Here is a 14,307-nt window from a genome sequence, read left to right on the forward strand (position 1 = left end):
GAGAAAAGTCGCAGTACGACTAAAGTGTGTGTCACATCAAATTGCATCACGGGAAAAACGCTGTAGAAATTTAATTTTTAGGAATTATATCTTCAGCTTTCGCTTATAATCAGATAAGAGTGTATAGATCACGTTGGCCATGCTTAACTGTCAATTTTTGGTAAATTTGGAAAAATGTCGTCGAACGAAAAAGAGCGTCGTGAATTAATCCTGTGCACTCATTTCGAGAATCCGGAGTCGTCACATCGGGACATCGGTAAGATGCTGGGAATCGTCCAATCCACGGTCAGCAGAGTACTAAAATGATACTTCGAGAACCTAATCATCGACCGGAAGGTGAAGAACGGCAAAAATGGATGCTCCGTCAGTGAAAAAGATCACAAGCGTGATCCGAGAAGTTCGGTCCGGGATGTCGCCAATAAACTGAATTTGTCAAGTTCATTCGTCCAGCGGACCAAGCAGCGGGAGGGCCTGCGTACATACAAGGTTCAGAAGGCTCCTAACCGCGACGAAAGGCAAAACATGGTGGGGAAGACGCGATCCCGGAAGCTGTACACCGAAATGCTGACGAAGCCGCATTGCCTGGTAATGGACGACGAAACCTACGTCAAAGCGGACTTTCGTCAGCTGCCGGGCCTGTTGTTCTTCTCCGCAGAGGACAAATTCAGCGTTCCGGAGGAGATTCGCATACAGAAACTATCCAAGTTTGCCAAAAAGTACATGGTGTGGCAAGCGATCTGCTCTTGCGGAAAGCGGAGCGCCCCCTTCGTGATGACCGGCACGGTAAACAGGCAGGTTTACCTTAAGGAGTGCCTACAGAAGCGCTTACTACCACTATTGAAGCAGCACGAGGGCCCGACCATCTTTTGGCCGGATCTCGCTTCGTGCCACTATTCAAAGGACGTGTTGGAGTGGTACGAAGCCAACGGGGTCACCTTCGTGCCAAAGGAAATGAACCCGCCCAACGCGCCGGAGCTTCGCCCAATAGAGAAATATTGGGCGATTATGAAGCAGGCCCTCCGGAAGAACCCAAAAGTTGTCAATCGGAGGCCGACTTCAAGAAAAAATGGATTTCTGTTAAAAAAAAAAACTACAACCTGACGTTGTACAGAACCTTATGGACGGGGTAAAGAGGAAGGTGCGAACATACGGGCTTGGGCTCGAAGTATGAAAAATGGAAAATGCCAAAAGTTGTTTAATAGTTTTTATTTTACTGTCTAAAATTTTCAAAAGGATCGGTCTACTGGGCGAATTTCTACAGCGTTTTTTCCGTGATGCAATTTGATGTGAAACACCCTTTAGTGTTAGAATGGCTCGGTTTTTTTCAAAGATTTCATCGCAATCAAGTGGCTGAAGACATGCTTGAATGATCAAATTTTGATTTCTCGTTCATCCAACGCATAATTACTGGCAACGAGACATAGGTGCAACTTTTTCCCAATTTGCGAAACTCAAATTAACGCTTTGACAGCATTGCATTAAAGGCAATTCTTGAATACAGCTGTAAAATGTGCTTCGATGACTGGATTGTTCGTTGAAAAAAGTGTATTGCTTCAAAAGGGGCCTATTCTAAGGTGACAGTAAAAATTTAGATGATGAATAAAGCATTATCTTCCCACACAAATTCCCGGTGTATAGTGAACAGAATGTATTCATGTTAGTAGTACATGATGACTTATGTGACATTCGGATAAATGTTTCTCGGGTAAATGGAATAAGGGTAATCTCGTGAGTAAATAGTACGTATAAAAAAGAGTATATCAATGATAGAGTTAACATGCAAAAAAGTATTGAAGACAATAGTGAATAATAATTATTATTGTAACTTGAAAAAAAATTAAAAGTTTTGATACATCCATCAAAAAGAAGACCCTTCAAAAAAGTATTTAGTATTAAGTAATGGACAAAAGTAGAAATATCTAAAAAAAAACAAATTAAAAAAAATAAATAAAAATTAAGACATTTGAATCAAACAGTTTCTTTTTCATTGAGCCCTTTTTGCAGTTGGACATTTGATAAGTACCAAAGAATTCTAAATTCGCATGGATCAATAGTTGTCAATTCTTGGAGTGAGCTTTGCGGTAACACCGCTTCTTGGTGACATGAACGTAATGTAAATTGTCCCATTTGATTCCATAGTTATTTCGATGTTTTGTCAGAGAAAAGATAGAAATAACATCTGTGAGTATTTCGGGCTCGAATACGACCCACGCATGGGCTCGCATTTCTGTATTAAATATGTCAAAATCCGCTTGGCGGGGAGTGCGTTAATGTTTAGTGACACTATCGATTGAACAACCGAGTGAGTTTTCATCAAATTCTCAACTCTGCCCTACAATCATCGCAACGATTTTTTTTAGGTGGACATATTCTACCACTCACCTCGTGCCCCATTCCGTCGGCCCACTTCCGGCGGGGCACATTGCCAGAACCATCATGATGGATTTAGATGAATTAGTACAGGATCGCTTCTCTCCGTTCGCATGCATTCTCATTCTGCATTTTCGACAGCTCTCGTCGTCGAGTCGTCCCAACAAAGGCCCGACGTAATTTTGACATTTGCAAGGGCAATTTTCAATCGTCGCTTTGCTTTGTTGTTTCTTTTCTTTTTTTTGTTAGAGCTAATTTTGATTGACTTTTGCCCAACGCGTTGTTTTTCCTGTTGCAAACAAACAAAAAAACTTGATCCTTCGTCAAAATCTTGATCCGATCCGAGTCGAGCGAATATTGCAAATCAGTTTGAAGAGAGAGAAACTCGGCGAAAAAAATACGAAGCTCTGATTGATGTCGTCATTGACGGAGGGACCCTTTTTGTGCGCTCGCTTGTTTGAAACGACCTAATTACACTAATTTCTGTCTCGAATGGCACCCATTGTAAGGTTGTACATTCGGTTTTACGATCCCTTATGGATCTAGGTGGGTTCAATATAAGCTTGTTTGTAAATGACTGGCGCGGTGTTGTTTTTTTTTTCTTTTCTTTTGCTGTTTGAATTTGTTTCTCCCAATAGATTCGAACGAACCACCGTAGGAACCTCCGAAAGATGAAGATACGACAATGACGACGACGGAGACGAAGGCCTTACTCGATAGTAGTAGTAGAAGTGCACTCTAGGTTCTTGCGGGTCGTAGATTTTGTGATTGTCGATCGACAACCGGAGAGGTCCCTTTCGGTACAAGAAAAACAGCCGCGCGGGCTCTGCATTTGGTGCCGTTTTATTGTGTGTTAAAGGCGCCAAGTTAACTGACTTTTTGACGCCCGGTTCTTCATCTCTTTATCTATGTCGGGTTTTACGGTCCTCTTCCCCTTGTCTTTCCCTATCCACCACTCGGTCCGACTCGGTGCGTTCCGCAGGGGGAAAACTTTTCACAAGCCATTAAACCGATGGTTGTACTATGATGATGGTGATGGCTTCTGTTTTTATTGTTTTATGTTATAATTTTTTTTTTCTAGTCGGTTTGTTCCTCTTTTCCTCTCACCACAAATCCACACAAAGTCCGACTTGTGCTGTGAGTGATGGTGCCGAAGTGATAATGTCAACGTGGTTGTTTAGATTACGCGGAATGTGTGGTGTCTCAACACCGACGGGGTAGAAGACGAACGGGGTTTAACTCGAAGTGGAACGAATTTGTGGTTGGTTTCGCTACTGGCTACTGGTATTTTAGAGATCAAAATTAGTCCAGTGAAATCTCGCATCATCATTGTAAACATAGACGAAACGAGTGCTTTCAACAGATAGGATGATTGATGGGACTTTTTTACAGTACGATAGTCGCTTCAAGAAATGATCAGTTTATGAGACGAAAGGTTTTTTTCTTTTCAGTGTCACCATTTTGTGTGGCAAATTGAGAACGACAGCTCAATTATGGTTTCGTAGTAATATTTTCAGAACTAAGAATAACAATCATAAGAACAAACTATGAATTAATGAGTTCGTTATCAATTATGAGGAGAAAATGTTTAACGTTATCCTCATAAACTCTACTAAGGTACAAAGATGAGCAAACAATGTGAGTCACCAACCCAAAAAATAAATCAAAATTTGTTGTCACGTCACGGCAAATGCATATTTTACATGAGGGGCTTAGCATGAAAGGGGTGTTTAAGTGATTTCATCGATTTCTCTACATCGACTCTCTCTTTTGGTCATAACTTAGCTGCAAATACATTCCCAGCTGTATTTGACAATGCGGAAGACAGGTCAGAGCCTCATCTATCGGATTCTATAGCAAACTCAAATTGGAACGTTTTTGCAGTTGAGTTATTAACTGAAGAAAAAGTTGATAAAGAGAAATCGATCAAGTCACTTACACCCCTTGCATTCTAAGCCCTTCATATGTAGAAAATACGTCAATATCCCTTGAAAATTGATAAATGGAAAACAAAAAAACCCATATCCGATCGTTTAAAAGCAATGGGAATGATAGGACATTGGGTGCCGTATGAATTGAAGCTACGAGACGTCGAACGCCGTTTTTTCACGTGCGAACAACTGCTCCAACGGCAGAAAAGAAAGGGTTTTTTTTGCATCGAATCGTTACTGGCGATGAAAAGCCGTACACTGAAGGAAAAATGACCACACTACGAACAAAGACACGATAAAGTTATTTTGCAGCACGACAATGCTCGGCCGCATGTCGCGGAACCGGTCAAAACATACTTCGAAACGCTGAAATGGATGGTCTTATCCCACCGCCATATTCTCCAGACATTGCTCCATCCGATTACTACCTTTTTCGATCGATGCAAGATGGCCTGGTTGACCAGCACTTCTCCAATTTTGATGAAGTCAAAAATTGGATCGATTCATGGTAAGCCGACAAACCGGCCGATTATTTCCGCAAAGGGATCCGTGAATTACCAGAAAGACGGGAAATAGTTGTGACTAGCGATGGGCAATACTTTGAATATTAAATTTGTAACCATTTTTGCAGAATAAAGCATTAATCTTTGAAAGAAAAAAAAAGAAACTATATAACATTTAACCAAAGAAAAAGCGCACATATGCGCTCAGACGATTGATAGTTATAAAAAAATAATCAAATTATTTTAAAAAATGCGTGAGTAATTACCATTAAGTGATTATGTAGCACTGAAAAATTTGGATTTCTGAATGAATTTTATATGTAATGAAAAAAATCGGCATGTACTTTTCGGGCACCCAAACAGGTGTACCTTCTAAAAAAAATCATGTATATAATAGATTCGCTTAAATGTTACACTCATCACATTTAATATTGGGTTGGGGACAAAGCTATCCATTATTTTCTCGATATCTGGCTTTAGCGATCAATATCTCGCGTAATATCGATCATACAATTTCAAGTTTAGGCTCGTTGTAAAGGTGACATTTCACACAAAAACAAATTCTATCACTGTTTTCTGCTTGTTCCATTCAGTTGTGAATTACAGGGTGATAACAATGGAGGTCAACATAGAGAAAATTCAGTATATTTTACACTTTTAATTTTATAAAGGCGAAAATGCATGCCAGGCCGCTGAAATTGACAATTGGGTTTTAAATTATTGATACTGCAACAGTCTTTAATTTTTTGTTAATTTTATTCGTTTTTTTAGTGCAATACACTAAATTCAGATCTCTACTGTCAACAAATGGATCGTTTGAAGCTAGCGATTGACCAGAAACGTCCAGAATCGGCCAACAGAGGAGATGTTTTGTTCCATCTAGACAACGCAAAGACACACAACTCCAGGAGCTTGATTGGAATTTTTAATGCATCCAACATATAGTCCGGACATAGCACCAAGCGATTTTCACCTTTTTCTCGCACTGCAAAATCCAGAGTGATAAGAATTTGGGATCACGTGAAGATAGTAAAAATTCATTGCTAAATTTTTCGCCGATAAGGACCGAGACTTCTATGATAGAGACATTTTAAAGCTACCTTTAGAATGGTAACACATTTTACAACAAAACGGTGCATATTTGACCCAAATCGGACAATCCGAAGCATATTAAAAATAGTTTTGAATTTCATCCAAAAATAATGGATAACTTCATACCCAACCTAATATTACATCCAGGTAAAGGTTGCGTTCGGGTGAATGTTACATTCAGTGTTGCCCCATTTTAATCTGTACCAGAGGGGTTGAAAATCTTCGTCATCTGTACTTTTTCTTCCAAAAATCTGTACCATCGAAATAATTAATTATAGAGAAAAATCTATTTTATTAGCATGAAAAAATACTATAAACACTACATTTACATTTGCAAGTCTTTCGTGTGTTTGATGATGCTTATACATAGTTTTTCGGAATCTAGATTGCTAGATTGAGATACTGCGGCTTGACAATCCTCTTGTACCTTAATGTTGCATTGTTCAAATGAAAGAAATTTTACACGCGGAAAAAATCTGCACCAAAAATAACAAAAAAACAGTACCTTTCCAGATAATTCTGTACGTGTGGCAACACTGGTTACATTGCTTTGCTTAGCTTTGCTTATTTGTTTTTAAGAGGCTTTAAACATTGTAGTTCATTCGGCTCTAAAATGTTACATTATTGGGTATTTGTAACAAGTGAGGTTAAATATAAAATGGAAAGGAAAACATAGACGAGAAGAAATAGGTATTTAACGGCAAGTAGTTAAATCGTGTAAAGGAGAATAATAGTCCACAGTAATTGCACACTGCTTGACACTTTTCTTCATAACCAACGTGAGCATCGAACTACAGTTTCTCATTAGTAATCATGTCGCAAATGAATGCATTCTCCGGAAAGCAATCAACATTCTCATCACCAAATTTAACCGAACATTCAAAACCGACCGACCGAAATTGTTAGCATAAGTAAAAGACAAGGGTACCAACAAAACGGTATAAAAAAATCTGATACACGAAACCTCGTAAAAATCTAATTTTAAGGCGATGAGAATACGAAGTGATTTGGCTATGTACACGGTAATCAAATAGAGTTGAGTAACTGTGGTAAAAACCGTTCTTCTGGTCGCTTGTCGCGACTAAATATCCTTTACATTAATTATTTTTATTTGCGTAGTTCAACTGTTCGACAGATCACTGACCGGTATGTGCAGCAGACTATTCATATTGGTGTGTGTGTGTGTGTGTGCGCTGCTAGTGGTCAATTGTAGACAAAACCTTGCTCTTGAGCATCTTGGATAGTTTTTTTTTCAGACAACCTGCACGATTTGCAATGTAAGATTTTAGATTTTAGTGTTTCAGTTCGTTGATTAAGTTACTAGGTTACGATTAACGATGGTTGCAACGGTTACTAGTCGTTAGATTCGTTCAATCTTTATATATAAAAGAGAGTTCTTCCCACGTACGTATAACTCATCATCACGGGAGAACGACTGATCAGATCTACGTCGTCCATATATTTTGTGAGTTTGTCTTCACCCAAATAAGAATGATAGAATTCTTTGGAAAATATTTGAGATGATTTGAAAAATTCGAAAAAATTGACTATGCACATCTTTATATATAATAAGGATATTTTAAATAAATAGGGAAAATTCGAAAATAAGAGGTACGCATATGTATGTTTCGTTGTGAAAAACATCTTTTAGATCAATTTGACAGATCTGAACGATAACATACAAACTCTCTTGAAATATATTCGTTATTTTTACTAACCAAAATATTCTCTAGAAATACATTATATGGCAGAACAACGTTTGCCGGGTCAGCTAGTAATCTATGTTTTCTATGTTTCAAACTAACCGGGCAACCAGTGGAACACATGTTTACGTTGCATGATGATTTTCCCGCGCCACAATAGCCTACTTGTGACATTAGATTTTGTTTCTGTTGCGGTTGTTTTCCGGAAGGATTTTTCCCGGTCACGGATTGTAGGATCTATCAAATGCTATAGCTGTGTTGTTTATATCGAATTCTAGTTGATTCTAAAAGCTGAAAGTATGTGCGCTTATAGGAATTTCTCGTACTCAAAAGAGTAAGATTAATCATTTTGATTACCGAATCAACCAGAGTGAATTTGAGTGCTTCAGTTTAGAACATTCCGTTTAACTTGTTAATTAATGGTAGCACAGTTAAATTGTGTTGGTCATCAAGTTGTTGAAATAATACAAAATTCGATTTAGCTGTTTGAATTTTCGATCCTAATTGACACAGAAGTTGCAGAACAGTCTTTGTTCGTTAGACCATGCTAGATTACGGTTTCCGACGGAAACCAATAAGAGCTATCTAATTGTCGGCAATTTAACATACACTAAGATGCAAAGCCTTTCCCGTCATAGTTCTGTATTCACTCCATACTTAATGAAATCGCAAATAATTGCATCGTAAATTGATTACAAATTGTAAAACTAGATGCATGAAAAGCATTTTTCCCGAAATTTTATCAAAAATACGAAAGTCAATAGGAATATTGTTTATGATTCTCATGTAGAGCAAGGTAGTCATGAAAGGTAAAACGATATGTCAAAATCGTTAATCGGCCATTGCTCATGTGAAGAATAAATAACAGTTCGGCTGAAAAGTTTATAAGGTAACTATTTTTCGTTGTTGCAAAATTCAATTTTATTATTCGACATAATAGCCTTTGAGGGCGATACAGCGATCTTGCAACTTTTCGATACCATTTTTACAGTACTCTTTCGGTTTTTCCTCAAAATAGGCCTCAGTTTCTGTAATCACTTCATCATCGGTCTTAAAATTCTTGCCAGCGAGCATTCTCCTCAGGTCTGCGAACAGAAAATAGTCGCAGGGGCCTGATCTGGAGAATACGGTGGATGCGGAAGTAATTCGAAGCCCACTTCATGCAATTTTGCCATCGTTTTCATTGATTCGTGAATTTTCCATTTTTTTTACAATAACAAAAGTTGCTTTACTCTCATTGCTGTAACTCACAAATCAATCGATCGATTGCAAATTTTGACACGTATCCATTGAAAGACGGTGCTTAGTGATAGTCAAGTAGATTTTTGCAAGAGGCGCCATCTAGACGTCAACCTTATGAGCTTTTCAGCCGAACTGTTATGTTTACAAACACAGACCTTATCCAAGCATTCTGAAAACATTGGTTGGAGGAACAGTTGCTGTCTCGAGCTTAACACTTGTCGGGAAAGATTTTGAGTGTTAATTCAAATCTGTTTAAAGCTAATTTTTATCGATAATTGATATATACTGCTTCCATTTTAAAAAGATATGTACAGTCAGCAACCGAAATTCTGGCATCCTGCAACATCAAGTGTGCCTCGCTTAGACAGTGTCAATAAAGAAATACCTGTCCATTGTCTTCCTCGATGAAGTATTACATACAAACGAAAATTGGACAGTTTGCCAACCTTTTATGTGGGCCGCGCCACAAAAAAACGGAAGCAGCTTTCATTTTAAAGTCGTGAAGCTATTCCCCTTGAGAAAAAACACATGGGCTCCAAAATTACAAGCACCTTTGCGATATGCCATAAGTCGAAAATCTCACTGGTTTTCGTTAAGCAAGTTTTAGAAATAAGCCAACAGCTATACCGCCGGGATATACCTGATTCCAACGGGGAATGGACGCTTCCAAAGGCCTCTGCTTTGGTTCCCAAGGCTAAAACGATTTAAGAGCGATGCAGAGCCCATTCTTCAGATTTTATTTAATTTGTTTAATTTTAGAGAGTCTATGCCAGACCCCACAGTAGGTTTATAGGAGCCGATGCAATTCCTGCGTATCAAATAAAACCGAAGCTGTGAAGCTGTGGAGCAAGCTTTTCGCAGGCTTTGCTCTCAATTTGATGATTACTATCTGTTCCATATTAAAATTTCAATATCGAACATCAATAATTATTAGAACACTTAGAACACCCCGAGCGGCTATTTCGGGTGTTACCTCTCCAATCCTACCGTGTTATGGAGTCTTTCTTTCCCTTCCCCAATGAAAATGAAAATGAAAAACTTAAATTTTACCGAGCCAATCAACTAATTCATTATAATATTAAATTAAACAAACATGAAATCACAAGATCTTCAAGCTTCTCGATTAACAGCATTGTCTAAACACATCGTCCAGCTCAACAGAGATAGTACATTTACTTTCAATTGGCAATGAAGCCAACCCATCTACGCTTGCCTGTCCCATCGTTGACCGCAAATATTTTCTAATTAATGATAACCCGTGAAACAGACACACAAACTCTCAGTTACAGCCTCAGACTCACTGTAAAATTTGGAAGTGTTTCTTGGAAGACCCACTTCAAGATAAACACATCCAATACCGTCGCCCAGATTGATTTCAGTGCCCTTCAAATGTCCATTGAATCTGTAAACTTTGTCGTAGAAATTTGTCAGTTTGGCAGTCGACTGCTGAAAACATGTGCCCATCTTAAATTGTTTCAAAAATTTTCACTACTTCTTTAGACGATTTTGACTCTTGTAATGAAAACCCCTCCTTTGTTAACCCTAGCCCTGAAGGCCTTTCGACACAGTTTTAAGAGTTTTATGGTTTCGTCCCTGATCAAAAAACATGTCAATTTTTTTATGGAATAGTTTTAGTGGTAAAAACTATTTTTGCTGCCAACGGATGTTGACGGGTAAACGGAAAACGATTTGTATACCAATCGGATTGGCAATTCTCTGATAATTGTTTGACATATTGTGCACTACGATTCCCTTCTTCAAGCATGGTATAAATTAACAAAAATTGGTAGCATACCCATCATCTCACACATTTGTTCTGTGAATTTCGGTGCTTACCTGCCTGTGCTTTCTATACCGAGGAACGAGTGGAGTCATGAGATAGAATTTGAATATACCATTGCGTACACGCGTAAAGCGCTCGCTCGAACTGCAAATGCAGCGTTCGTTCATACGGACAGTGTGAAGAGAGGAGGTATTGCAAATTAATCCTGCCCGTTTATAACTTATTGGGTATAAAAAAGCCATTCGCAATTACCAATACTCATTTTCCAATTAGCAAGCAGTCGGCATTTTCTCTGGTGTCATACATATCGGTGTTGCTCGATACAAAGTTCAAGAGTAAAATCATTTCGGAGAATAGAAAAAAAAAAGGTTTATCGAAAACAGTTGGTCACCCAATACCGAAAGTTCTGCTTGTTTGATGTTCCGGTGAGGTGGAAACGATCCTCATAGCTACTTATTAATAACGCGTAAACAGGAATTTTTTGAAGCATTGCTTCACAAACCCTTTTGCGACTGACATGATCAATTTCCACTGATTTCTAAGTTAATATGATTTTGTAGAGATGGAGCTTGGAATAAAAGTGTTCTCAAACTTCTATGGCGTTCAATTGGGCCCCATAAAATTGTGCTTCATATGACAGTATCAAGGGTTAACCACGTTCGAATTGTTCCGAGCAGAAGGGACCGATTCGGAGCGGGGAATGTCAAAATGTCGACTAAAGTCTCGCTGACCGATTGTTTTTTTTTTTTCATAAAATGCGCGGATGATGAAGTCCCGATGTTCACCCGACCAAACTATTATAGTAATTGAAAATGGGATCTCAAGACAAACACCAATGCGACAATGCGACTGAACACAAGTCTCTAGACCTTTTGAGAACACTTCACATCTCATTAACCAAAAATACTTCTTCCTTTTTATGTTGTAGAATTCTAATAGAATCATTAAAACGAACAGCAATTTTATTTACAGATACAGCGTCTCTTTAGACAAGGACAGTAAATGTTTGAAAGATCACTAAACGATATAAACCAGAACGGCATTGGGTTTTTTTTACACCCAAAATACGGTACAAATGGATAAAGAGACGGGACAATCAAAAATGGTTGAAAAAAACGGTTCGTTTGGTCAGCCTGTATATATTGATTGCTATTACCTATCTGATTACACAGCTAACATTTCACGAGAATTTTGTACATTGAGAAAAGATTGCAGATGAGATATGCTATCAACATTAATTACCGGGAGCAATAAAGTACTTCTAACTGATAGGAGATACTATCAGTTGTCGAAAAATGTGACATATACACTTTGTTGTTATTCCAATTATGATTCGTCGGTCCTCATTCTTTAAATGTCAATGAAGCAAGTTGGGTAAAAATCTGCGATGAATTGAGAATAAAATACCTACAAAATATGTTGAAATATTTTGTAAATATATTTATAGTTAATCTGAAAATATTCGACAATTCTTTGATGAAACATTGCTTTTAAAAGAGTTAGATTTGCCATCGAAAGCACCAATAATGAAAAATAGATAAATAGCTAATTGGCACATGCAAGCCAATTCGACACATCGCCGTCGGTGTCAGTTTCACGTTGCTTGATCCCTTCAAACAAAAATGTCCACAAGGACCCCTGCCTGTGCGCGATACATCTTCGCAATTCATCCTGCGCTCATGTTTATTTCGGATTTCCATCAACTCCGATTCTTTCGACCGGCCACTCTCGGCAGGATATCTTTTCTAGGTGCCAATCAGGACCCCCTGGTATGGGGTCCATCTAAGATCTAAGACAAGCATATCTCACCCGTCCCGCAAAACAAGTTGTCACTCTTGGGACACCTGTCAAAAGTGTCGGCGTTGTGACTCGTTGTTTGGAAGTTTGACACACACGCCGATCAATAGGGGGCTCTACTCGAGTACTGCTACTTACCGCCGGTTTCTGCATGTGGGTGATGTTGGTGATGTTCATACCCATCGCCGGTATCTGGGCGCCGTAAAACTGTCCGGCTGCCGACGGACTCATGTCGGTCAACATGCTGAACGTCGCGTGCTCAAGCCTCCGCGTGGGATCCGACGTTTTGACTGCAGTTTACCGGTCCGGTCACGTACGTAGGTAAAAAGCTTTCACTCCGGATGATGGCCCCCTTAGCCTCAACCGTGCGGGGTTGCCCGGAGGAGAAATATAAACACACACACGCGAACCACTTGTACTCTATATTTCTGAATGTCGATCGATTGCGTGATTTTTTCTTGTCTTCTTCCTTCACTCGTTGATGTGTTATGCTTTTGCCGCTTCGAATTTACAGTGAAAAAAATCAACTTCCAACGTTGGTAATTTCCTCCGAAAGAGCGCACAATTAAATAAAATGAGTCATCTTAAAACACTTTTGGGCTAAGCGCTAAATGTTTGCTCCCACGCTCGCTCCGCTTTCGTTTGTTGCTCTCGGTGCTATTTGCCTTCCGAATGCGCTTATTTGTTTAATTTGATATTTAGGAAACGATAGGCGCGAGCGGCAACTTCTGAAAGATTTATCTCTATTCAAATTTTTCGGTGTTTTTTTCCGCTCGTATTTCGTTCAAAATGTGGTGGGAGCTATTAACCTTGTGGCTTGGCGCTCAACACAATGAGCTATTTTACATGGATCTTACTGTTTTGGCGTTTTCGCTTGGTAATTTTTTTTCTTTTCTCCACTGAACAATATCCAATCTATAAACAAGAGACACACGCACCACCCTGTAGGTGTGATCACAAACACTGCGCTATCAACTTGATCAATCAATCAATCAATCGATCGATGAACGATTCGCTCGGCGCGCGATCGAAGGTTGAATCGTAACACGAATGTCACCGATCGACGAGCAAGCAACGACGATGATAGCCAACAAATGTCAATCGATTTATCTTCCGGAAGGATCCAAGATGGCGCGCGCACGGCGATAAACCGGAAATGTCACACACGACTATATCGTACACACAGTCGGCGAGTATTTGCGTTTGTTTTTATTCGTTGGGTTTTTTTTCTGCTCCGTTTCGGGGTCCGACTCCTCTCCGGATGACAGATTAGAATTTATTAGTTTTCTTGCCCAAAACACGGGCAGGGGTTTGCAGCAGCAGCAGCACACGCGGAGCACACAAAACACTCGCACTCGCAGTTTGACGCGTTGGAACACCACTGTTTCCGATACGGGAGACACTAGTCAGAGGCAAAAGCAAGCGGCATTCAGCGAAAAAGGGGTTTCAGCTCTACTAAAACCAGCACCCAACGGTAAGCAGCGAGCAGCAGCCTTTTTCCCATTGATAAATTGCAATTTGTACGTGTACAGTTCACCATTCAAGATTATTCTTTCAACTAACTTGAATAGTTTTTTGAATAATATGGAAAAACTTGTTTGATGATAAATTACTCATACAGCAGCCGAAGCGAAACGAGTTCGAGAGTGCGACTGAGGGTAAAAGAGATAGCGCGCACGAGAGTAACCCCTCGATCGTATCGTGCGGCGACGAGAGACAACACCGCCGCACGCACACAAGCGAGCCGAGTCGAGCGAAGAGCACCCGAAACCGGTTACGAAGCGATGGATCGGGGCTCCTCGATATCACCTGGTGGTGCGATAGGTATGCGTGTGTGTGCGCGCGCACAGTGTGCGGCGCATCAGCACCCAACCAGTTTCTAGCGG

The 14,307-nt window shown here is 39.6% G+C and overlaps 1 protein-coding gene across 1 annotated transcript in view; it reads right to left on the minus strand.

The window, feature by feature from the left end:
* Positions 1–14,059, minus strand: part of LOC129762298 (transcription factor Sp9) — a 111,452-nt gene extending 97,393 nt beyond the window's left edge. The window contains exon 1 of the mRNA XM_055760442.1: positions 12,560–14,059. Within this exon, the coding sequence (XP_055616417.1) occupies positions 12,560–12,664 (105 nt within the window). The 5' untranslated portion in view covers positions 12,665–14,059. The remainder of the gene's footprint in view (positions 1–12,559) is intronic.
* Between the last annotated feature and the right edge of the window lie 248 nt (positions 14,060–14,307).

The sequence above is a fragment of the Toxorhynchites rutilus genome, chromosome 1, assembly GCF_029784135.1.
Source record: "Toxorhynchites rutilus septentrionalis strain SRP chromosome 1, ASM2978413v1, whole genome shotgun sequence".
In the NCBI taxonomy this organism is placed as follows: domain Eukaryota; kingdom Metazoa; phylum Arthropoda; class Insecta; order Diptera; family Culicidae; genus Toxorhynchites; species Toxorhynchites rutilus.